Source organism: Lathamus discolor, chromosome 6, assembly GCF_037157495.1.
Source record: "Lathamus discolor isolate bLatDis1 chromosome 6, bLatDis1.hap1, whole genome shotgun sequence".
In the NCBI taxonomy this organism is placed as follows: Eukaryota; Metazoa; Chordata; class Aves; order Psittaciformes; family Psittacidae; genus Lathamus; species Lathamus discolor.
In genome coordinates, this window is record NC_088889.1 from 81,011,586 (window position 1) to 81,038,867 (window position 27,282).

A 27,282-nucleotide genomic window follows, 5' to 3' on the forward strand; every position below is an offset into this window, starting at 1 on the left:
CAACCAAGTTACCTTCAGTCTGAGCATTTTCCCACAAAAACTAGTCTAGTAACATTTAAAATTCATAAACTCTGAAGATTAGTTCAGTAATATAAAAAGAAGATAATACTATCAATTAAGTTCCAGAAAGAAATTAGCTTCTGAGACAGAATTGTCTACTAAATAGGTGAAATACTTGTTAAACCAAAGTCCTGCATTTCTGTCTTATCACCTCAGACAACACCACACTATGGACTACATTTTAAAAGAAACTAAAACTACTTCTATTTGGCAGAAGCTTTCTAAAATTCAAATGTAAATGAATGGTAGTGCTTATAAACAGTACAGTAATCAAGTGAAACAGACTATGCTAAAAATTGAACAGTCCTGTTTATTTTAACACCTTATTTTCCTGGTATTTTTTCCACGTACCCAATGCATTAATGGTCCTCATTTGCTGGTGAGCCTGAGGCTGTGCCGGCTGTTGGCCTTGTACCTGGGGCTGCAACTGTGTTTGAGGCTGGTTGCCATATGGCAGTCCAAGAGCAGCATAGGCTCGTTGCATGGAGCTGGGGTCAATTGGATTAGGATTACTTAGCGATGGAGTATTCTGCTGGCCTGTGCCAACAGAACCAATGGAATTTTGGATTCCACCAGCTGGAGACCCTAAAAGGGCTATTAAAAAAAATAAATAAAAAAGGTAAGAGAAAATGGAAATCAGTGAGGACAAACAACAAATCATGCCAAGAATCAACAGAACATGCATATAGTTATATCATATGTATTTTCTGCCAAAGGACAGAATAACACTAGAGAGGCCAAGTGGGAAAACTCAGCCATTGATTCTACAGGACAGAAACCACCCTAGCAATTAATACATGCAGTCTAAAGAGAAGTGCTGTAGATTTTGGGCAGACAGGCACCCAAATAACATAATATACATAAAGTATAGGCTCCAATATAAGGCTAAATAGAGTTTCATGCTTGGGACAGTAGACTAAGGTGTGTGTGTGTGTGTGTGTGTGTGTGTGTGTGTGTGTAAAAAAATTAATTCCTCTACTTCCCTCTTTCCCATCAATCCCACTTTAGGTCAAAATATTTGGCTCCAGAACAGAGATCCTGAGTTCACCAGAAATACTGTGTCCTTGGACACAAAGGTAATACTGAAGTTCTGTTGGTAGAAATTTTCATTCCGAGCAGTCACTAGGTGAATCCTATGATGGCCAAATTACCCTAAACCGCAACCTATTCAGAGATATGAAAAGCCCAGATGGGTTTCAGATTGTATTGACAAAGTCTAAAATAATTTGAAGAGTCAGAAAGAGGATAAGCCTGCTACTCGTTTCACTAAACAATTTAGATAATATTTAGGTACTCATAAACCTGTATGACCACCACAACCAACCAACCTCTCTCACAGCACAGACATATGGAAAAGTAATTTCCACTGTAGACAGGAAATGTAAACAACAGGGAAAAGCAGTTTTTACTAAACCCAGAAGTGAATAAAAATCTGCTTTCTGATCCTTATTTTAACTGCCATTCTAAGTAATAGCACGTTCCACTGTGAATGACATATGAAGTATATCCTTCATTACAGAAACACCACATTTTGATAACTGAGACTCTGATGGAAGTAATACGTACTTCACATTTTTCCCCTCTAGCAATTAAATATGAAACATGCATTACAAATTTGTGAGCTAAACACAGCAACAATAATTGCTTTTAATATAGACAACAATAACTTTTATTGAAATACAAGGACAGGCACATATTTAGAAAAAAAAATAATAAAATCAGGAAAACAAGCCTTCTGAGACATTAACAGCATTATCTAAGCTTTCTTAAATCTTTACCCACTAGGGAGACAGGGAGAATCACTGAAAAAGAAACACATGCTTTCAGCTTCCATCCAAGAGAAAACACACACATTACGGAGTCCAGACTTTCCCCTCTCCAGACGAGAATTCAATTTGATCTTATTTGCCAAAGAACTACAAATAAACACAGTCAGAGATCCCCCTCTCCAGAATAGGCAGCTACACAGAAAACATCCTTCATTTCCCCAAAGACAATCCATGGTATTTTCAACACTGGGTTTACCATGGAAATTAGGCTTACATATGCTTACACTTTATGGACACATTCATACTAACTTCTGAACTTGCTGATCATTTCCAAGCAAGTTTAAAAACAAAGAAGCTGACTGAAATCCTATCAGGTTTCATCAAAACAAACAAACACACACACCCACACCCCAAAACCAGCATATTAGAGATCTGTTGGACTTGCATATAGCACTCTGGAATCTCTACGAGAAAGATGTCTTTACATCAGCAGAAGCCAAGAAACAGGAAGTATCTAGGATAGTTAAACAGCACAAAATTTGTGGCACCCTGGAATTCAAAAGGATTCAGAAGCTGTTGTGACAGCAAAGGATCAATTCAGGAGCTAATAAAAATTCCAGCTTGTTAGAAGATGACATATCTCCAGAAAAGTTACAATACAACACCTCCATATGCTCTCAGCACTGTCTGTAAATCAGGACATCTCTGGAGGTGGCAGAATGACCACAGGTGATGCCAAAGGCTGGGAACACGAAAAAAGGCTTCCAGCCATCCCACTGAGGACAGCCAAGAATTTCACCATTCCTCATGCTCCTCTAGGGAAAAAAGCAGACATTGATCTCCCGAGGACTGCAAGCTTGGCTTGAACCTCACCGTGAAGCTAAGGAATACCTTTGAAGAAGTCAACCACCTCTTGCCTGCAGCTTTGGGCTGAGCTTTGGCAGTGGTATCTATCACTATGAAGCACAAGTTCAGCCCCTGTGTTAGAGCAGCTTTAGGAACCACCATCCAGCCAACTCTAGAGAAGTTCACTTAAGCAAGGTCAGTCTGCCCCAGACAAAAGACTACTAAACTCAATTTGGGTAGTCGGCAGAGTTGACAATTACTCAATGATACTTTAAAAGTGACAATGTTACCCCAAGGGGACACGGTATGAAGAGCACTATTTTAACCTGCAGTTTGAAAACACAAATGATCTCCAAGAAGTTCCACATCTCCGCATCTACCTATTCAAGCAGACAAAACTCACTAAACCTGATAAACAGCCAAATGTTGCTTCAACGCTTCCAACTGGAGTATTATTATAAGGGGACAGACTACATTCTCACAGCCAGTAGTACACTTACAATGTGGAATTAAGTGCTCCTGACTATTTGGTCTCAGCTTTTCTATACTTCATAATTCAATTAACGGCACACTGTATTGGGTATTTTTGTAACATCAGGGATCTGATTCTGGAGGTGGTTTCTTTTATGTGCTTGTTCATTGGTTTTATATGAATGCATGACATTACCTCAACCTGCCAAACAAGGAGATGGAGGAAGAGAGTATTATATTTCTGTAACGGACAGATCAACCGCAAATGCAGTCCTTTCTGTGGCAGATATACCATAGGAAGTCAAGTCAATTAAAATAAACAGCACTGAAACAAACAGAAGTTATCACATTAGGCCACCACTACATGAAGCAAAGTCTACAGTGATTTTTATTAACTGATGCTTCAAACATTGATAAGCTTGTGACAGAAGCCAAAAGTACAAAGACAGCTCTGTACAGGACTATGCACATTCTAATTGCTTTGAAGACGACCAAGCTCCATATGTCCCACCTTACAAAGTCACATGGGTTTATATATGAGTGACAGTTCAAACAAGCAGAAATTAAGCAGTCCCAGAACTTCCTGAACAACCCTGATTAGATTAGGCCCTCTCAGGCACATGCATTAGGATGTAACCTAAATGATCAAAATCTTACCTACAGGATTCCTGTTTCAGTGCACAAAGTAGATAATGCTGCCTTAATGAGACTCCATGTTTTCTAGAGGGGAACTCCTCCACCCACTTAGAATTTATTTTAAACATAGATTCCTACCGCTATTTAAAGTACATATGCCCAGCACTTCCCCAACCTGACCACCCCAGTGAAAGCAACAAGTTAATCCAGCTCTGAAAAGTCTGATTTACATTTTTCATTTTACTTCCCAATTCTGTAATTGAGACTTGTCCAGCAGGGTTCAAATGCTCTGTCCTGCAGGTCCTCGCTCTGCTCATTATACCCATTCTAGCTCTGAGTGGCTGGAACAAAGACTCTGCTGGTGACCTTGACTCACCTCAGCATAAGCCTGTCCTGCACCCTGAATTACACAGGTGTACAGAAGGTTTAAGTGTACACCATCATCTATTTAAAGGCTGTATCATAAATGAAATCATGTGGTAACTAAAAATTTTATGTGCAGCTTAAAGGTAGGAAGTGTTGGTATTAAACTTCACCCCCAATGCCATTTTAAATTTTTATTTATATGAAGCATTAAACCAAAAGCCTTCACAGTATAGCATCGTATTAGTCAGTGAATGGAACTTCTTAATCTGTGAGCTAACCATGCGGCGCAGTGGAGTAACTGATAGCTGGCAGGTCACCATGATATATGATTTACAGCACTTGAAAAAACAAGAGACATTTTGTTTGTAGATTTTACAGTCACTGACAGTAAGACTTGAACAAACTGGATTTCATTTCCAGTTTTTGCAGGAAACAGGCTCTAGTGAAGAAGCAGTTGCCTATCTTTCTAAACATATCTCTCCATGCAGCAATAAACTCTGCTCTTCCCTACAAAGGGTTAGTTTCCAAATGCTCTACATCCAGGTCTTCATTAATTTTCTGCTCATACTCAATAACCTACTCCCTCAGCCAGCTAGCTCCCAGTCCCTAGTTCCATTTCCTTCTTCAGAATCCCACCCTCCATCCCCAAATCCACATGCTCCAGAATTTCTGGCCCCATCTTCAAAATCACATTTTTAGATGAAGGTTAGTCATCTAAAATTTACTCTTTTTCAACCCAGCTTTTTCCTCACTGTATCTTATTTAAAATTTACCTACAAGGTAAAATACAGGGGAGATTAACTGCTAACTCCATGTTCACAATTCCACCTTCCAGTCTCACTCAACCGAGCAGGGTTCCCAAAGATTTTATAGTGTCCCCTGATCCTGGAATGAAGAACGTGCATGAGAATGGGCCAGGTCCTAACAAATGGTGAGCACAACACACCCATCACCACCAGCAGGGCTGCAAGAGGAAGCACATTCAGTAGCTGTCTGGTGGCACAATATATACCTGCTCAAGTCAAGAACACAAGAATTAAGAAGCTCAAGCATGTGCAAGACAAGATGGATCTTCAGAAAAATAACTATGACAATAGAGCCATAAAACTAGGAAACGTATCAACAGCTGTTTGCAAGAGTTTATAAATCAAATTGTGGTAGGCTCAGCAGGGAGCAAGAACTACTTCCTAACAAAAGCAACCCTCCCACACCCCAAAACATCACAACCAAATTCCAAGTCATTACTTCAAAACACAGGAGTCACTGGCCTATTCAAAAGAAAAGTTTCTCATGCTTTAGCATGCAAAATCATATTTGGTTTGCACTTTCCCCCTACTCCCTCCGCAGAGGTATACATGGTATACACAGTAAGAACCATGTGGAACAAAAATGATTTCAAACTCTTCCCAACATGTCCTATTAACAAGTCATGTTACTAACAGCAATTACAATAAAAGACAGTTCAAGATTACTTATATAAAAACAAAAGCTATAAAAATGAAACCTGACACAGATGTTCCTTGCTAAGTATCTAAACACCAAAACATGGAGTATGATACCCGTAAAGAAACAGCTCCATGGTAATAACCTAAACCTCAGGACTTTGTGCAGCATGCAAATCCCCCAAGGAGTAGGAACAGATAGCTACAAACAGCACAGGAACCAGCACACGTGGGAAAGGTGGAAGCAAGCACTAAACTGCAATGGCTCAGAAGTGCAGAAGTGCAGAACTTTCTGAAGGATCAGCACACTTTGAAGGAGCTGCTTGAAAGCCCAGCCCAGGCATAACAGGACTCAAAAACTGCAGTGGTAAAACAAGCATGAGCACAGGCATGAAGATTTTTGGATTCAAGTCTTTCATGACCATCAGGCAGGTCATTTATGCTGTTAGGAAGACAACCTGACAAAAGTAATGAGGGCTGCTATACTTCTCAGGATTTTTTTTCCCCTTTACGAATGTTCTCATCATATTCTGCCATATGCAGACCCCTTCCTCCCCACCCAGCTTAGTAGATGCTATAATTACTTATACCTAGGAGAGCCAACATTTTCCTTAAGTCTTAAACTATTCTGGCTTAGGTTAGTTGTCACCTCATCATGCAGTGTTTCCAAATGCATATATGAATATATTTTTGAATGCCTAAAAGGGGACATCCTTTATAATCTAAACAAGTATTTTTAGTGTTCATCTTTTACCTTCAAACCAGTCACAAGGTGTTATGTGTATGTTCTGGATTATGACCCTGAGTCAAGGAACCTTGCACCTCAGCATACTAAACTGCAAATTTTCCTGTTTACTACCATTGGATCATTAACTAATTGAACAGAAGGAGATTCCACATTTATATCCCCACATGCAACAAGAGAGCCAAAATCTACACTCTACAAACTCTGCACTTAGCTGTTATAATTCTGTTGCATCCAAGCAACATCCTGTTTGATCCTGTAACAAAATTATTTTCAAGTTTTGTTCGAGTGCCTTCTCTTTTGATAAGCTGTATCAATGACAAAACAAATACTGCACAAACTACTTTTCTGCAGCAGCTTGTATTGAAAAAAAAAAAACATTCTGTTGTGCTAGATGTTGTTGGCACTTTGATAACAACTGTGCAATAAGGATGTTATGCACAAATTGACCATGTCGTATTAAAAAGCAAAGCTTTCAACACATTTTTTGGAGACCAAACATAACTAATCACTTGCAACAAATGACTGATTTCAACATACAAGACGTATCTTGCTTATCAAAATGTATGTTTGTTGGGCAAAACAAAAACAAAATTCTTAATTCCAAGTAGCTCTATATTTATAGTTTTTGGGGGGGGGGGGGGTGTTTCAGTTTTGGAGGGGAAAAACCTGCTTCTGAAACCATGAAAGCATGTACAATGGATACTCATGACAGTCTTACCAGATACTCTTTCCCCTGCCTTAATTTCACCTAACCCACGAGCTCTTCTCCATCTTCCAAGGTTTACTAGTGTTCCTCACTGCAGTCTCTGCCTAATGGAAACTAACAGAGTACTTCCAACACGATTCCAATGTACTAGCTTCTCAAGTCCTCCAGCTGTTTTCCACTTTTTAAATCTTATTTAAATATACTTAGGCGTAACATCGCTTAGACTTCTAGAACTGTTGCATCTATACTGTCAAACATTCTACCTTGGCATCTTTTCAAAGGGTTTGATGAGAAGCACATCTACCAACAGCAGTTCAGTATTTTGTTTCAGAGCAAGAGGGAGGAAATGAACTGGAAATTGACGGCCCGCATGCATCAGTGACAGCTACACTATTGTGAAAAAACAGGCATGGGCAAAACCACTACGATTTGCAGAACTTCAGCAAGCATTAAATTTACTTAATGATTAAGACAGCTAGACCAGATCTTTCTGCGCACAAGAGTATTTTTTGTCCATTTTTTCAATCATTTTAGATCATTCTTAATCACTAGCATGTTGATTTGTTTCTAGCTGAAAGAAAAACAATGAAATAGCTTCTATCTTCCGCAAAATCCTACCTACATCCAAAGCTGCACTGTAACAGGAATCTATTGATCCACCTCACAATGAAACACGAGTTAGAAGTCACCACACTCCTTAAAAAAGAGATGTGTGCTTATCTCCCCTTTCAATTATTGTGTATTTCAGTAATAAATTGGGTTCATTGATCAGAAAGGGGAATTCACTAGCCTATCTGTCCTCATATAAGATTATTAAACAGAATCAAGTTTGTTGGGACAAAGTTTATTTCTACACTGCAAGTTTGATTAACTTTAACAGTATCATTCCTCTGTGAGAGCAGTAAAACAACTACTTACGCTGTTGATTTCTTTTGTCACTGGCATTTTTCAAAGGCAGGCACACAGGACAGTCGTGCCGAGTACAATTCTTCCAGTGGGAGATGATTTGTCTCGAAGATGCACAATGAGCAACTGTAACAGGGAAAAGCAACAGAATTAAGGACACTCTCTGGTTAAATGGTTTTGAATTAACTCATCTAATTTTTTAGAGTAACCCCATTATTTCTCCTTTACAAGCAATCACAGCTAAACCTAACTAGAATTTTTTGGTATGCACCAAAAAATGAGGGAAACTAGTACTAAAATCTAAAACAAAGGCATGGTGGCTGTTACACCCTCTTTATACAGAGGAGATGTAAAAGCCTCTTGTAAGGCTATGCTGGTACTATCCTACTTCTAAGGGCAAACACTGCATTCTGTTTTCTAAACTGACAACTATGGAGAGATCAGAAACAGAAACGAGGTGAAGGTAATGAAAAAGGGAGCAGTTGTTTAATTGAAGAACCAGTTCTGGCACTCATTCATGCCTGGTATAGTCATCTGCTTAACAGGACAAGAAACACTGCTGACAAACAGGCAAGAAACCTTACACAGCTCATTTACAAGAGCAGCCTCAGCAGCATCTCTTACCTTGACAGGCCTTCCCAGCTTGACAGTGTGTCATGTGGTTGAGGACGTTTTTCATGGTTCGACAGTGCGGGAGAGCGCATGCCCGCACCTCCCCATTGGCTTGCTCACGCCGCTGACATTTGTGAGCGTGAAGCAGCAAAACCAACTGTTGCTGGATCAGTTTGCGCTTCTCCGGATCCGCTGTTGGTCCAGTTGCCATTGCCTGCGTCGGTACGATGCCCACTTGTTGTACTTGGGTTTGCATCTGTGACTGAGAGAACACATAGTTCAGCATCGCATTTGCAAGTCTCAACTCTTATCTTACTGTCATATAATAATAATTTGAGTACCACAAAACTATTTGCCAAGCATTCTACTATGACTGACTACAAGGAATATTATTGCTAGTCTCTGTAGCATTCTCAAACATTTCTGTTCTAACCCTGGCACAGTAAAAATATATTGAGAAGTTCCTCTGTCAAGACATTCACTACAAGAGAGTTACTGAGTTGCTGGAGTGGGTTCAGAAAAGGGCACTGAAGCTGGTAAAGGGTCTAGAGCACAAGTCTGATGAGGAGCAGCTGAGGGAACTGCGGTTGGTAAGTCTAAAGAAAAGATGGCTTGGGGGGACTTTATGGCTCTCTACAACTACCAGACAGGAGGCTGTAGGGAGGTGGGGATTGCTCTCATCTCCCAAGTAACAAGAAATAGGACAAGAAGAAACCACCTCAAGATGTGCCAGAGGAGATTTAGTCTTCTCTGAAAGGGTAGTCAGGCATTGGAAGAGGCTGGGGCAGTAGAGGAAACACCATCCCTCGAAGTGTTCAAAAACTGTGCAGACAAGGCCTTTAGTGACATGGTTTAGTGGTGGCCTTCACAGTCCTGGGGTCAAGGCTGGACTTGATGATCTTAAAGGTCTTTCCCAACCAAGCTGATTCAATGATTCTGTAATAGTTTAAGTGACAAGCCATCCAAAATCTTCAGTTTATTAGACCGATCATAATTACAACAGGAATGAGCCCTTGCCACACTTGGAGATGAAATTCATGTCTGTTTAGTATATTTTCATATTATAGGTATTATACGCTTCAATCCTAGTTTCTTGTCCCCAACAGAAGGAGTAGTCCAATGGGAGAAGACAGGCAAAATTGCACGACTGTCTCTACATGCTACAGTGAAAGGTAGAACTGATTTTCCAAGTCTGAATTAGCCTTTCTTCTCACAACTAAGTGCTGATATTCCTTTCATAGACAAAATCTCCAAGATGTAAAATGTATACAGTTTTCTCGATGCCTAAATCTAGTCTGCATTATGTCTGCTGAAGTGAGCTAGAGTTAACTACAGGGTGACACTAGATTGTATCAGCTTGTAAAATCTACTGTTTTGTTTCCAGCATTCATTCTTCACAGACACACTTCTGTACCCGTGCTCAAGCCCTAACTGACAGAGCCCGCATACCCAGAGACCTTCAGTCTAAGACATAGCTTATATCACTGCAGAAGAGAAATAGCTTCCTTAACATGTAATTTCTTCAGCATAGATTTGGAGCTTTTCTACTGCCTGCTCGGACCTTTGAAGGACAAGTGTAGAAACCTGATTTTCAAAATTAAACACATTCAGAACCTGCAATGACTCCACTAGCAGGAGCAGATATGGGGCTGCAAAAGTGCTTAAATCCCTGTGATTTGCAGCCTGAATTAATCTCATGGGTAAACATCAAAATGTCCCAAGAATCGCTTCGATTATGCGCCACAAAAACAGGTTACCACAGAAAAGTTCACCAACTTCCAAGCTACCTAAGGAAAATCAGCCATTAAAAACATTTATAAATAGAATATAAGAAGAGCAGGATTATACTGGGGAGGTAACAGAAGAAATAGCTCAGTGCTGTCTAAAGCACTACTGACCAAAGCCTGCTTACCACATTTAGGGAAAATCCTTCTAAAGTGACAGAAAACACTATTTGTAGCCCACTCTGGTTTTGACCTTTAAGAAAGGCTCCCCAGAAAATTCCAATCTACAAAACAGAGCAGGGTGAAGGAAACCCATCCACTTATGCTCCCAGTGCATGAAACCGAAATTAATCTTTTCATTTCTTCTGTGAACATATCCACAAGAGTAGACAGGTCTTCCTAAAACAATTCTTGGGTCACAAATAGGAAACAATTAGTTCAGCCAATCTGCAAAAAAATACAGAGACCATGCCAAAGAAAATCTTGTTGGAAGCGATGCTTTCATCCCAGTCAAAGAATTGTTTCCCAAGCCAAAGTTTTCCTTTTGTTACTACCATCCCAGTTAACAGACATGACTACAGCTGTATCAGCACAGATGCCCTGACCCAAAGGAATTTCTTGAAGACTGAGTAAGGAAAAAAGCAGAATCATGGAGTGTTGGTAGTTAGAAAAACTAGCAATTTCGGTCCAGATGACAGTGTCTGCTGGTAGGCACAAAAAAGAAACTCAGAATATTTCCTAAACTCTGTAGAGTTATGTTGGTCACTATTTCAACCATGTAGAGTCCTAAACCTACAAATACAATGAATGATCTTGCCACCCCTATCTTACTTTCGGGGCTGTTCACTGCTGGAGGAAGTTGATCTCTGCTAGTTTGTCTTAAGAACAGTGAGTGGTCTGCACTGGAGATACGCAAGTACACTGCAGTCATGCCAAAGGTGCCTAATCTTCTGTCAGCCACAGAAATCTTTCCACTCCAGAACAAGGGGGAGGCTTCATACTGCTGTACCTGAACTACTAAGAATTTTCCTGATGAAGCAGGAAATTCAGACACTCCTGATCCTACAATTAAAATAAATGCTTCAATGGTCAGACACACAAGGTAAAAGAGAGAGTTCTGCTTCTCTTGCTACCTTGCCAAGCTCCACCATACACAGAAAAAACACCCACCACGTGTTCCAAGTCTGCTAAAACCAACTCCGACAGAGATGGTAGTGTCATTAACCAGTTTTCTAGAAACAGAGTAATACAACACTTACATAGTACAAAACAGGTAATCCCATTTAAAATTATGGAAACTATGTATTCATGTAAGAAGACAATTCTGCCCTCTCCCTGTTTCACAGGGCAAAAATTTCCTGTGCTTCTGGGCAGCACAGATACACAAACATCTCATCTTCATCTTTATCTCCATGCTCATTCCCTCTCCCCGACAGAAGATTACCACCTTCTGCAATCCCTGTTATTAGTACAAATCTTGCATTTTAAAAATGTCTGTTAGTTCTTTAAGCCAGGTGTGTAATCAACAGTGAACTGTAGTAAGATTAAGAACCCACTGCCACAGAGGACTAGAAAAGCAATGTTATTCACTAGCTACAAGAGATTTTAACTTGTCACCCACACGTGCATTTACATTATGAGAACATCCAGTCTATCAATTAACACTTCAAAAAAACCCCAACCCTTTCAGTATCTGCAGAGAGCAAGGCTGCATCCCACTTTCACTCACACAAGCTGAAACACTCCCAAACCTCCTCAATTCCCCTTTAATCAGAGGTCTGAAGTGTGATCTTGAGGGTCCCTTTCACAGAAGGGATAGTGGGCACAAACTAGATATATGCATGAATTGTAAATCTCGATTCACACTTCTAATTAGCCACAATTCTATTGGAATTAAGTATTTGCAGTGTCATTGACAGAAATGCTCTAATAGGTGTTGAACCAGCTCCGAACAACCCATGAAGCACTGTTCTGCACAAAACTGCAACGACATCAAGGAAGGAGGTGCTTCTCAGTGCAGTCACTTAGGAACCCAGGCTAATTACTAGAGCTTCCCTGTGAAAGGGACACAGAACCAGTTTACACTTCTTGCAGTTCACTCTGATAACTCTCCACGTGGATGGTGGTTTCTCTGGTTCCACCAGTTACTGTGAACAGGCACAATCTGAACAGCCCAGTCCTACCCAAACAGGAAGGATCCTTCTGAAACGAGGAATCCACAGGTCTGCTTTGGCTCCAGAGGTTGGAGGCTTATGCATGCACAAAGGAGGCTGACATGAGCTAAAGTACAAGCACAAACATTTGTGTCCCATAACCCTGCAATGCTTCATCTCCTCATGCAAGGAGTACGAGGAATAGGAATCTGAGTCTGTATGGTGGGCAGAAGACTTAAGACGGGGTAGGGAAGGGGTGGGGAGGGAAGGCTTCCTGAACTGGACACTATATCAGAAGGCGATTGTGCTCTCCGGAGGGCAATGGACTTGAGTGGCAAGAAATTAGGTTAGCCTGTTAGCAGCACAAATGTGAGAGGCTGTCATGCAGCCATCAAACATGAAAAGAGGTAAGGTGATGCTCAGCACCTGCATACAAAGCCAACATGATGTACAGTCTTAACACGAAGAATATATTCAGAGCCCAAGATTTATTTCAAAGCTTTGACACTGACATGGCTACAGGCAGAGCCTTTGTGTCAAGAGTGGAGTATTTTCATCTTCCAACTTTCACTTTTCACCTACTTACCGAACATAACTCCTCTGAAGCTGGTACTGGTGAGTGAGCCTTGCAAGCCCATGATAACCAAAAAAGGTGAAGAGGCTCCTAGGGCTGTGCCATAGAAAGAACTCGAATGGTTGATCCTAGAGAACACCCTCAGTGCACTTGGCTTTTAATTGGTAAAGGAATTTTCTTTTAAAACCGGCAAAGGTCTCAGCATTATGTCATTGACTCTGCTGCGAATCAGGGTTGGATCAGTCTCTTTCTTAAGGATACACTTTTAGAGTTTTATTTCCTTGTCTTTCTGATTTGAAAGACCAGCAAATGCCAAGAAACACACACTGAAGTGTTTGAAGGAACAAAAAGGGACAAATCTTGATAAAGGAATCCTTAGACAGAGACCAGCTCTCACGTACAGGAAATTACCCAAACAAAATATTAAGAAAGGTTTATACAGGACTTACTGGGGGATAAAACAGACACAGGAATGAGCAACACTAAAAATCCCAAATAGCAAATCTGTGGATAAGAGACAAATGAGAAGTATGTATGTGAAGGGAAGGCATGCTGTCAGAGTGCTGGCTCTAGAGTACTTTCACCTCAACTGCTGGAAGACAGTAAGAAGTAGCGATGGATATTCTCTACCATGTATTTTTGTATATGTGGACAGGAGACCAGAACATGAGCCAGAACTCTGGGGAAAGAGAAGATTCTCTTTTTCAACTTCTGCCAGCCCGACGCCATATTCGCAGATAGTGCAAAACCTAAAATGTTCTACCATTCAAAGCAATGTTTCCGGGAGGAGCTCCTGCACCAATACAGAACAGAGATGCCTATTCTGTTCCTGACAAAATAACATAGTTTCTCTGGCACTGAACACTGTCAGATTTGTTTCCAGGTTATCAAGATCTTCTTTAGAAGACCATGGCTAAGCAACACGGACAAGAGCTTTTCCCAGCTGTTCACCAGGCCACTGCTCCACATCAGCTGGGATTTTCTTGAGGATGGGAAGGAGTGAGCGTGTCTGTGAAGGAGAAACTTTCAGTATGCAGCTCAGGGCAGGCACAGGGAAGGTGAGCATCGCAAACAGGAAGCCCACCAGAGACAAGGAGACTACTGATGAGAGCAGCAAACACAAACACAGCACATCTCTGGGGCAACAGTCATAGACCTTTCCCACAGTGAAAGAGACGACTGAAAGGTTAAGAAATCAAGACTTCCGCACTGTCATGACTCTACAGTTAGTGATTTTTTTTATAAAGCCTTTTATTCCTGGTCTCTAGAATAAAATACGAGTTGTCTGTTTCAAATAGCTACAGTTCTATTTGTTCTAATTAAACCTGGCCTCCCAGTTTAAAAGCTTTCTTCCTCTCTCTAGGAGGTCCACAGTAAGGCACACCTAAGACATCCCCATCCCCAGTCACTGTTTTCCTCTCTTCTCATCAAAATCTGTTAATAAAGAAATCGAAAAGACAAAAGAACCCACAGAAACAAAGAAGAATGCAACAGAAAACGCAAGATGTCGTTTAATAAGAGACTGGGGACGGGGGGGGGTCAAAAAACACAAGAGAAGATGTGCTGTTCCATTCTAAGTCAAGAGAAATGAGGATAAACGATTTCCTTTGCTTCCAGAAAGTAATATTCTCTCAACTCCATCTGCTGGTCACAGGGATAACTGTGAAACCAAGCTGGTGTCTGGAAGCTGAACTTCACACATTATACTCCTAAACCCTGTAGAAATACTAGGTTTACTGGTATGTCCATGAAGAAGCCATCTATTACAATGCCTGGAACACACAGCACTGCAGATAGTGCAAAGCTTCAGCAAGTCTGATGGAAAAGTCTAACAGGGTTCCCCTGACTGACAGCACATCCCAGAGCCTGGTACTCTAACATGAAGAGGCTCCTGGTTCCCGTATAAACTGCACACTGCGGCGAGTGCCAAAGTGCAGAGCATGGCTCACTGCCACAGTCCCGCAGAGATTTTGCATAATCTCACTACAGGCAGAGCATTGCCAATCCTGCATCAAACAATTTAAGTAACACCGAAACTCAACAGTGTGTCACCAAAACTTCCCAGGGTGTAAGAAGCAACATCGGCTTTTCTGAAACAAGTCATTCACTCAAGATTTCAAGCTGCCTAATCTGTAAGGAAAACAGATTGTATCCTGTCACAGTCATACAAAGCAATAGCTAATATTCAGATCCACAGTTAACAAAACAAAACAAATCCATCCAGCTGGCACTGAAAATTAATACCTTAATGCTGACCTTTTAATCTAATCAAACCTGAAATAAGGTTTGTTATTTCTATCCTAATTAAACAGATTATACCAACATGCTTTTCAGGGTCTAGTGTCAGGCTGGAAGATGCCATGAACTAACACTTCTGAGAACCACTTCATTTGGGAGGTGGGGAGGCAAGAGAGAGTGTGCTCTTCTCAGGAGAGGGACAGCCTGAATTCAGATTAAAAAAGTCCACTGCTGCAGCAGAGGCTTACCCCAGCTGCCAGCACGAGGTTTATGCCTCGCAGTGGGAAAACTCCCAATTAGTATTTAGGACAGGGGTACCACAGATAATGATGCTTAGAATGACATGGGTTAAAAACATCCCATCTTTTGCTTTACTTTTGCAGTATACACAAGGTTACAAAGACAAGCAAACGGAGTGTTTAAGAAATTCCTGCTTTTCAAGACTAAGCGGCCTTAAGACAACAGCTGCACCTTTCTATTTCCTCTTCTTTTATTTAGATATTCTTATTGGTAACCAAGGTGTTTAACATCATGCTGGAACCTGTTTTCCTGTGTCAGATATGCAACATACAATCAATGTTTCCATTCACATGGGTCTGTCTCTCATGGAATAGTATTTATAGGGCCCTTTAAGATAAGGGTAGTATAAAGGACTGTTTTAGCAAGATATGTGGCTCCCATCTTCCAATCATCTCCCAGCCCTCCTGGAGGTCCTCTTAAAAAGATATAGTTGGTATTTCACTTGCTGTAGTAGATGGGAGTCTGAACTGATCCTCCGCAGGTTCATTTTCTACAGATGTAACGTAACTTTTCCACTTCACTCCTGCCTCCTTCAGGAAACAGGACGGGCAATGTCCCCAGCAGACCACGCGCAAAGCCAGACACCTCAAACCAAACCGCCATCTCTAGGGTCCTAAAGCATCACAGGACATAGCAAATGGCAAAGGAATTGCAGCAAGAAAGCATGGCACAATAGTTCGTACACTGCAACTCTGCTCTGGGGAGCTGCCTCTGTCACAAACAACTTTTCACAAGGGCTATTTGAGTCATATTTTAATTGCCCAACATGAGACACAGACAGCACTTCCATGAGTTATGGAAGCACATATCTACCTGATGTAAATGTTATTTTACCAGTAACATCTTAACATATGAAACGAGGAAGGCTTTAGCAAGCCAGAGCCTACAAACCTCAAGTTCAGAGTCAGCAGATTCTTCCAGTCTTAGTCTTTTTGTGCCTCTCAGCCTCATGTTTAAAACTGGGGCAACACATCTTTATCTCAGAAAGGCACTGTGAAAATTAAACAATCTGAAGTGTGCCTGCTCCAATAATGACTGCCACAGAAAAGACTGTTTGGAAACGACTGTCTGAGTGAAATATATTATTACATCCAGACAACAAGGCCCACAGCTACACACTGAGCATCAAAAATAGAAATGTTGACTAGATGCTCTTTCAGAGGGCACTGTTCGTATTGTACGCTGAACAGAGCAAAGTCCCTGTGGAAGGAATAGCATATGGCCATGTATGCACTATTACCAAATAATGACACTGCCTTTCCCACTGCTGCCAAGTAAAGGTTAAATTTTAACAAGTCTGACATTTCCTTTTAAATTCTCAGCTTTGCAATAAAAATGTTCAAATGGAAATTTCAGTTTTTAAAGACAAAAAATTCCACCCCATCCGGACTGTAATCAAACTCTAGCCAACACATGACCCATAAGCAGGGTGAGACCTTCTGGTTCAACAGTACAGATGTCTATCAGCTGGAATGGCCATTACTTTCTGTATTGGCTTGAGGAGAAAAAGATACATTGCACATACAAAGCTTTTGACACCTGAGAAACAAAGAAAGATGGTGCTGATTGTCCTCTCAGAAGACAAGTGATATTTCTGACATTTTAAAGAAACTGCAATTGATAGCACTGGGAAAGCAAGTTTCCCTTGCTGTATTCCACCTCTTGGACAAGATGGGAGAAAGGAAACTGAAAGTTTTTTTCCTTTTACTTCCTTCCCAACCACTGGACAAGCCTTGATGGCAAATGTCTTTTTTGTTCCACCTGATTATCTGCCATTACATCCTATACTAGTAAGTGAGTACATTAAGATTTAGGCTTCCCAAACCCTGGTACTTAAATGAGCACAAAATTAGGCTTCAGAATGATCCAATCCCCAAGATGAACACAGCACTTTGGGAGGATCTACAGGTTCACTGCAGAATCAGGGCAATAATTCATTTGCTTTATACCTGATCTAAAGTATTTTAAAAACAAAATTAGAATAGTCATGCAGCAAATTGTCTTTTAGAACTATTCTGCATGAGCGCAAGTCATAGTCTGAACATGGTCTTAATTCTAGTCACTAGCTCCTCTCCATAATCATAAGCAGTAAATGACACATTAAGCAAAGATTTCATAGTGTAACTACAGGGAAATTAGAAAGTGGTCCTCTAAAATCAGGAGGAAAGAGGAAGTTTATTACACTCTGTTCCCTCATATTTAGCCTTGTTAGTGACAGGCAGATAGCAAACTCACTGATGGAAGGACAAGCATTGCTTGTGCCAAAAAAATAGCTAGTTTTCTAGTTAAATTGAAAAATAAGCAATTTGCATCTTATGGAAGGTTTTACAAGTTTCTATAGTAACTGCTACCATGTACAAGAATATAAAATGCAACAAGCTTGAGTTTCCATAGAAACAACACAAGCAGTTAGATTAATACGCAGACATACTGAGACAAATGGGAATATTTCATTTCACTTTATAAAGCAAGCTCTAGTAAACAGAATACTACAAACTTGGGCAAGGTATCCTGATAAGAACTGTTCTCATGAGCTTGTGAGCTGCAAGTCACACACAACAGAAACTGAGAAGCATGTGGCATGTTTACCACTTCAGATTCAAAGTATATGAAAGGTACTATGTTGTTTCAGGAAGCTGTTGTTCTATCTAACACATTATAATTGATTTAGGAATTTAAACTTACAAACGGCACTTACAGAGAAGACATTTCAATTTGGTTTGGAACTAAATGTACCAGACAAAATGAAAGGAAGTAATACAGTTCTTACACCAAAGCACTGTGATTTCTTAGAAAGTTAAGTTACTGCATGCACTACAGAGTGACAGTGAGGAACCACGGGGCAACTCTGATGTTTAAATGACTGTGGAGTAGTGGTCCAGTAATGCTGCCAAAGCTGTATCACCCAAGAATTTAGAATGCATGATTGAGACACGATGAATAAGGGAAACAGGCAAGTACGACTCACCATGTTTGGCACACTGGTGACAGGAGTACTCTTGATGTCGGCCGGGAAGGGAGACAAACTATTCGCCATGCCTGGCTTGCTTGGTAACTGAGGATTCACTCCTGTAGCTCCCATCTGCTGCCCTCCAGTTTGACTGAAAGGCTGCCCAAAGGGACTAGTGTTACCTGTCATTCCCATCTGGAAAAGAATGAATGAAATTATTATCACCTCCTTGACTCCAAGGGGAGATTAAGAAAACATACGTCAAATATTGATCTTTGCATTCACAGAGACCAAATTCCAGTGTCAGTTGCTCAACATTATAGTATGAATTTTACAACTTTAAATAAAAGTATGAAAAAAAATTTTTACAAATTCACAGTTGTGTGTCTCAGGCGTTGCTACTTAACTTACAAAACCATTATGAGAATGCAAAGGGGAAAACAAGAACTATCCTTCCTAATCTGCATTGACAGAAATTACTTTTTTCAGCACAGCAAAAACTTTTGAAAACCAACAAAACTTCAAATCCTGTAACACTTTGTGTACTCTGTGCACACAGCATGACTTTGTACATAGACTAGAAGGGAGGGGAATATACAGAGGCATCTAGCAAATGCTTATCTACTTATGATTTTGTACTTGAGGAAAAATGTCTGAGCAAAAGGCCATCTATCTAAGGCTGACATCCTTGACAAATTAGACCCCCAAAACTCCTTAAGAAGGGCAAGCAGAAACATGTTCCTTCCGAATGAGTAAAGAGAGCACTGTCCATCTGAAGCGGCATTTTGCCTGAAGAACAGTCTCTCAAGAGAAATGGTGAAATCTCTATTACTTGAGCCAGTTAATATTACACTGGACAAAAGGTCCTGAAAAGACATTTTAGCATGAATTTACTTCTTCCAAAGAGGACAATGCTATGACTCTCCTTCCCCCTCAAAATAAAGAGGAAATAAAAGTTGACAGATCATGTTTGTGCTACCCCTGCCCCACACTGGGAGGATTTCTAGATGACCTTATCACCTGCCAGAATGTCTTAAATATAAATCCAACCACTGTGCAAGCCTTGAAATATTAAACCCTATTTTCCCCTTCCTTTGACCTCTTCAGCCCTTCCACATACAACACAGTGGTTTTCCATGGTCCTGGTCTTTTCACTCTCCTTACCAGCAGGGATTCAGGAGGACTATTCCTGTGGCTGGAAGAGGAAATGCGCACATCAGTTTGCCAGTGTAACAGCCTCATCATAATGAATTTCTCAGTGGTTGTTTTTTCACACTTACAGGAATCAGGCTGTATAACCAGTTGATGAAGCACTGGTTAAGATCACTGAATTACATCAGGGCAGAGTCCAATAAACACAGTCTGACTGTGCCTTCTCCTCTTTGTCAGTGTACTTTGTACACTTGGGTTTCAGACAGCTGGCCCAACCACATTTGAAGTAGCTTTATGTTAGGAAACACTCCCTTAACCTGCATCCTGCCAAGTGGCTGTTGCCAGATTCAGGCCTTTTTCCCACTGTACAAACTGTTAAATCATGACAGAAAAACCTGACCCACTACATACACGTTAAAAAAACGAGCAGCTGTTCCTTGTCAACGTAAGAGGCTATCAGATATGTACCATCTTCCACTGTAAAGCTGAATAATTCAAACAGCATTTAAGTCCAAAAAACGCATTGCTTAACAGCATCAAAAACTAACCAGTAAAGACTGCTCTTATAGAAAAGTACAGCTACCATCACACTGCACAAATATTAACAACTGTATTTTCTGTATTTCTGTAGGACTGTATGTTAGGGTTTTATCATTACTATTTTGGCAGCTTTTCTCTGAGGAATTAATAGTGAAGTATTTAATAAACTTACCCACTCATCTTAGCCCACTATTTCAGACAAAGTATGAGAAAGGATCATATGATACCTACAGCTACTCATTAATACTGCGATGGTGTATCAGACTAACAGTGAAGAAAATTTCTGAAACCAAAAGTGAGATTCTGAGAAAGCAGCTTATGACTACTTAAACCTTTCAGAAGCCAGAAATAGGAACATTAGCTGTTTGGTTCTTACTCCGTTTCCGCTTTTGTCTAAATCCCCAACTACAAACTTCATTCATTTGTAAACATAATCTAGGAGTGCAGCACAGGCTGGGATCAGCCCAGCTAGGGAGCAGCTCTGTGGAAAAGGACCTCGGGGTCCCAGTGGACAACGAACTCTGTATGAGTGAACAGTGTACAGCTGCAGCAAAGGGTTATATCAACAAGGGGACTTCCAGCAGATATAAAGATGTCATTATTACACTCTACTCAACGTTTGTCAGGCCACACCTGGAGTACTGTGTTCAGTTTTGGTCCTCACTAAACAAGAAAGATTTGGACAGGCTGGAGAGGGTCCAGAGAATCGCCACGGAGATGATCCAAGGGCTGGGAAGCCATGTGAGAAAAGGCTGAGAGATGGGCTTGCTCAGCCTAGAGAAAAAAGGCTCAGGGGAGACCTGATCACCAGGAGAGGAGATGGAAAAGACCCAGTGCAAGCAACAAAGTTGCCCACAACCGACTTGTTCAGTTTGTGCAGAGTAACATTCTAAGCCTCTGGCAGAATCTTAAAACACAGCTGAATTTTCAAAAAGTGGGAGATTTTCTTCAGGCAGTGAGGATGTTAAGCAAACTTTACACCAAATTTAAGATCTTGCTCCAAAAGAAACAGAGAGGTTTTCTTCATCTCATTTCATTCTCAAGAAAGATTAACATTTTTATTACAGGAAAAATGTTTTAAAATAGTTTTTTTGGGAAAAACATTACAAATATTTCTGCCTCAAAAGAGCAGAAAGTTTCATTTTAAGTTTGTTACAACTCTAAGCCACTAGAACATCCCAAAAGCATCAACGAACTGCAATACTAACAAGTTTATCCTATTAAATATTTCATTTTCAATAGATCTTGTTATTAAACATATCACAACTCAGTACAACAACAAAGCAACCTGTCAAGCCTTCCAAACTGAGTGCTTAATACGATGATGATAATTTCTCCTCTTCTAGGTGATCATTAACTAACAGATACCTCATTGAAATTTTAAGAAATGCCTTGCTATTCTTTGAAACCAAGCCAGAAGCAGAGCAGCTTCCATTCGAAACACTGTGGTTTTTTAAACCTGCTATCTGCCACATGGTGTTCCAATTCTAAAGCTGTTCTTCAGTCAACTAAAGGAACCTAAGGCTGAAGAGTAATACCAGTCTACAACTTAAAAAAAAGCAGGTAGTTTGATAACACTGTAAAACATTAGATATGCCTTTAACCTACAATTTTTTTTTTTGTAAACTATGTCCCCTGAAACAAACAACTAAAGACTTTTTTTGTTTGAAGTCCATCTTAAAAAAATAAATATGAAAATATGTTAAGATCTTTCTTTTGTGGCAGTCCCTGAAGTAAATATGGAGACAAAAGTCAGGAGGGACCATATACAAGATGAGTTTAATAAAGCTCAGAGATGTTCATAGTTTCAGGTTTTCTAAGCTCCGTTTTGCCTCAGAGGAATTAAACTTACTAACAGAAGAGTGATTTCTAGAGACAAGAAGTGCACACCACAATGCAAGAATTGCTCTAATGAACTCTTATCTATTCATAATAGTTTTCAACCAAGGCTGGGATCAACGAGGAATGCTGACAAACAGCATTAAGATCAACAGCCTTTCAGAGCTGCCATCAGCAACCTAAAGAGCAGCTCAACATTTACTCCAGCAGCAAGCACCTCCAGCAAACAGAGCCAGCAGCAAAGCAAAGCATTGCCAGCACCTCACCAGTGTGAAGGCAGCAAATAGGAGATGGAAGAAAAGCAAGAATGGGGCAAACCCCGTGCATATCAACACAGAAAGATATCCTACTGCATAAGGCATTAGCTGGCATTTCCTGGTTAATCTGAGCATTGAGATAAGATGACCTTCCTTGGAACTTCATTTAAACCACTGCTAATTGAAATCTCAAACAACAACTGGCAAAATATAATCAGATGATCAAGCCTGCACACAGTAGATTTTACACTGCTTATTCATTCTGCAAACTGAAACCAGCAGCTCTGAACCAAGCCACTCAGAAGGCTCAAATGCTTCTGCCTCTTCCCCCAGTTCTTTTCCGACGTGAAATGAGGGGGCAGGTGGGGAAAGAAGGCAGATACTCAGAAGACCTTTGTTTTTATATTTAAGTCATTAAAGATGACAAACCAACATGAACATGGGAGTCAGCAACCTGGTAAGAGTGGCCTTTTCATGCAGGACTCTGAGCCAACACAAAGATTTGTGTGCTGCTTAAAGTTTGTTAAATTTACTTTCCTGGAAGGAAAAAAAAAATCAAAAAGCTATCCAGTGTGAGTTGTTTCTTTTCTCACCTGCAACAAATGGGCATGGATGTGTGTATCACAGGATCACTCAAGATACAACCTATTAGCATGGTAGCTGGTGCACTTCCCCCACAATAGAAGCAGAAAGTTCTCTGAAAACCTGGGTTATGTTACACTTCATTCCAATTTTGTACTAAGCGTAAGGATGTTCCTTCCCCTGTTGCCTTCTCTTCCTTTCCATCAGTTCATTCAACTGTCAGTTGATCTCCTTTCTCAAGCACCATTTTCTGTAGGCCATGTTCTCCGATCTCTACCCCAGGTGGCTCCTTTCATCCCTCCTCATGCTCTGGCAACTCATGTTTTATCCTCGTGTTTCTGTGTCACAACTTTGTGCAACTCCTGTTTCTTTGCCTGATTCTCTGTGCTCACAACTGCAATGACTTCTGATGGAGTAAAGCTGAAATTTTCAGAAGCCAGGTGTTCTCTACGCAGCTGCTGATCAGTTGTGATGGGGGAGATGCAGAGGTGCTATAAACCACCACAGCACAGAACTGCAAGTCAAGGCTAGAAGCACCTGAAGAAGTAGCATGATTAATGCAGGAAACCAGCTTAAACACATTATTTCTACTCTAAAATAGTTCTTCTCAGAAACAAAATAATACTACTCTCCTTTAATGGAAAAGACATTTAATTTAATAATTCTGCTATCCCAGAAAGACAAGCAGATTCTGTTCCCTTTTATATCACTATGGCAACTCACTAAGATACTGGAATCTATTACTGAGAGTGGAGAGGAAATAGGGTATTTTGCTATACTCTCACCAGCCAAGGAAAGCAGAAACTTCCAAGCTGAATAAAGAAAACCAAACCTTTGTTTAGCTGACTTGGACTATACACGTTTTGAGCACCAGGTGTAGGAGGTACTTCTCTTTGGGTTACTTTTTGGTTATTTTCAGAACAGCAATTCAATTTCCTCTAGCACCTAGAGCTTCACAGATATTACAGATCAAGTCTGTGGCCAAATTTATATACCTCATCCGATGGCTAAACTCCAAGTTGGTGGGACTGAAATAAGAAGTACAACAATCTAATTTAAAAGATACCTTAGGACCAGACTGGACCTTTATACTATACCACTTCTTCTATTTTTAAAAACTCACCCTTTTCCTCCTTTCTTTATCACTGCTGACATACCACAGAACTTCCTCTAGCTGAACATCAAGGAGCTATTCTCTTTGTACACGAAGCATCTAGGCCATAAATAAATCCTGTCCTTTCCTCCTACTCTTAAGTTTTTATTAACTGTCCCTTCACCTTTACCACTACAGCCATTTATCTCACTCAGTTACTTCATTACCACATATTCCTCTGATGCTCCCAAGACATGCAACTAATACAACATGCTGCAAAAAACATTCACTCCTATAAGCACTCAATTTCCTATTCACAATCCCTTTTTCAGCTTTTGCACCAATATGTTGTCATAAACCACAGAACTGTACACACTTCTGCTTCTACTACCCATTTTCCTTTGGGCAACTCTGCTCTCCTCTGGCTGCCCCAACCCACCTTTCTCCAAGGTTTCTAAACTTAATAAAAGGGACTGGCAGGACAGACTGAGCTCCCTATCAGTGTTCCTGCAAAAGAGAAAGCATCCTCATTGCAGGCACACGCCAAGAAGCGGCACCCACCTCTGACAACACTCCCAGTTTTGTATCTTGTACCACCATTGCCTACATAGGGTTACAGTTAATTTTTTTTGTTAGTTGGTCCAGACAGATTAGTCCAGGGGAAGAAAACCAAAACCCCCTCCTTAAGTTAAATGTTGATTTTCATTATGTTTTGAAGCACTGACTCTTCTGTACAAAAAAAGGTTATTATGGCCAGTATTTAAAAACCAAAACAAAAAAATACTACCAGATTTGGACCAGCCTGAGAGCAGCAAAACCACTGAAAGGTTGATATGAGAATCAAAGAACTCAAAGCAGCATGGGTTCAGCAGAAAATAAGCCTGATAATGGCTGAAGTAATTTGATTATGATCCAATTCTGTAAACTAAAAATTGTTACCATTAATATTCAGTTTGGTACCTGCTAGATTTTTAACTAGAAAACAGTCCTAGAAAGAAAGGAAGCAAGCTAGACAGCTTGGCTGGACTTCGAAAGCTGTGAATCTGCAAAGTGCTTGAACAACAGCCCTGAGCTCTCAGTATGACAACAGGAGGTCTGAAAAGAAACCTGGGTAAGCATGCAGTGACTTTTTTATGTGTTTGGCTTGATGTGAAAGCTACTGTAATGACAACGATCATGCTGTATTAGTTCATGAACAGTATGTAAAAATGACAGGATTCAGAAAAGCCTCAAGGACTATTAAAAGTACTAAAATGCACAGCTGCAAACGGAACCTAATTGCAATCATACCCTAATTTATTTAGCCTACTATTTAAGCTTATAAATTTGCTTATCTTATTAAGGTAAGGACTGAAGTGAACCTAAAGTACCAATAGAAAGGTGATAACAGGAATATTTCCTATTTAGCAAAGACGTATCAACAGGGAAGAGCTGAAGCTCTACAGCTTCACAGCAAAAACTAGAAAAAAATGTAAGTGACCCAATATCACTGAAATTCTGAAGATTAATGAAATCTTTTATCTAAATAGTGTGTGCTTTTACTCACCAACAGGAATTAATTCACAAAAGCTGTAAGACCTGTAATCAGAGGTATTGAGTCTGACTTTATCACTGTCATTTTTATATGCGCAATTCTTTATTAAGTGGAACCTAATAACTAAAAGAGAATTACAAGTTCCCTTCTGCTTGTCTATACAGAAAGGTTGAGAAAAAGTTACCCCAGGAAGTAAAAGTCATTTAAGACTCTGACCAAGCTGCCAAGACCATTAAACAAACCAACAGACAAGCATCAAAGTCCAGGAAAGCAGCGGTGCAGAATAGAAACCCCAAAACTGCATCAAAACACTGTATCTTCCTTGGCACCGCTGAACTGTACTAGGCAGAACATGGCTTAGTGCAGCTTCAGATGACTGCCCTTCTAATGACACAAGATCAAGACAGGGTGGACTGCAAGAGAGAATTTCATTCACTCAATCCAGTAGCAATTAAGCTGCCTCTTCAGACTGACAGTGATTGCATTAAAGTTGTTAGCTGGATAACCTAAGGAAACTGGGCTTAAGCAATAGTGCTATGACTATCAGCATCCCATCTCCTCCCCCTTCCTCCCATCAGTTTAATCACTTTGTAAATCACTGGCCAATTTTATCCATTTTTGTTAAAGGTCTCACAGATAAGTTCCTAAGTATAGAGATGGACAGGTAGATTATGATACTGAGATTAACATCTCCATGTAGAAAAGGCACAAAGACCTCTGCTATTCCCCACCATGTTTAGCCGAGGGCAGTGTATCCAGGGCTCTCAAAGAGCCACTGCTATTGCCAGTTTACTCCTGTCAGCACCTCAGAAAGATTATCTGAGGGCATGGGAGCAAACTGAAAGTATGATAGGGAATGGTTTAGAAGACCCCTGGGGAGGGGTGCTGTGAAGAAGTACAGCTTCTGGAGTGCAGCATGAGGATACACAGCCAATCTACTAGGTATGCCACTCTCAGACCCATTTTGGCAACAGAAAAACAGAAAGGTCAGACCATTTTTCTCCCCACTAAACTGTTCCCATGTCTCTGAATCTGATAAGATAGTTACAAGAGGAAGACAAAGGCAGCCTTTTCAGTGAGCCACCACTACCCTTACATTCTTCTGGACTTGTCTATGTACGAAAGCTAAAATCAATTTAATTGTAAGACCCAGATTTACAATTTGAGCTATTTCAGAGAACAGAAAATGCATGTCATAATGAAGGAAAGAAGAGAGCGCAGAGACATCTTAGACATGATCTCTTATGATAAAAGGCCAGGTCTTCACAAACTAATAGTAGTGTTGAAGAGCTGCATACGTGAAAGCTTGCCTGTTCAACAGTATAAACTGCTCTAGTAAGACGCATCTGTCACTTGCTACTGCTTTCTTCTAAATCCCTTGTACTTGCAAAGAACCCTCCCCCTACTTCCTCCTGTTGTACTGCTGAAATAACCCAGTGTGAAATAACATGCTAAATACCAAGAAAACAGTAACTATTTCACCCTTCAAAAGCTACCTGTGAACAATGATTCAGTTTTCTGAATGCTTAAGCTGCAACTTTAGGGTTATACCATAATCAATAGCCCTTGGTTGTCAGAGCAACTCTGCATAAATAATCCAGCCCTTCCAGAGTAGATGCAACTCAACATCTGACGTGCTTCATCCAAAATCCCCTATTACATTACCAGCACATTAGCGACACTTTTCCTCTCTCTACTTTTTAAGAGCAAGTTGGTATGAAATGGAAATTCTTCCCTTCCCACTATGACCCACAGATCCAAGAAGTATCCTTTGGGTTCAGCAT

The 27,282-nt window shown here is 40.4% G+C and overlaps 1 protein-coding gene across 6 annotated transcripts in view; it reads right to left on the reverse strand.

Moving 5' to 3' along the window:
* Positions 1-27,282, reverse strand: part of CREBBP (CREB binding protein) — a 97,182-nt gene that overhangs the window by 41,706 nt on the left and 28,194 nt on the right. For 5 of the 6 annotated variants that reach the window (XM_065684123.1, XM_065684122.1, XM_065684120.1 and 2 more), the window contains 4 exons: positions 18,520-18,696; positions 8,575-8,824; positions 7,963-8,076; positions 412-654 (listed from right to left, as the gene is read on the reverse strand). In XM_065684123.1, the coding sequence (XP_065540195.1) occupies positions 412-654; positions 7,963-8,076; positions 8,575-8,824; positions 18,520-18,696 (784 nt within the window). The remainder of the gene's footprint in view (positions 1-411; positions 655-7,962; positions 8,077-8,574; positions 8,825-18,519; positions 18,697-27,282) is intronic. The other variant, XM_065684121.1, reaches the window with a different exon arrangement.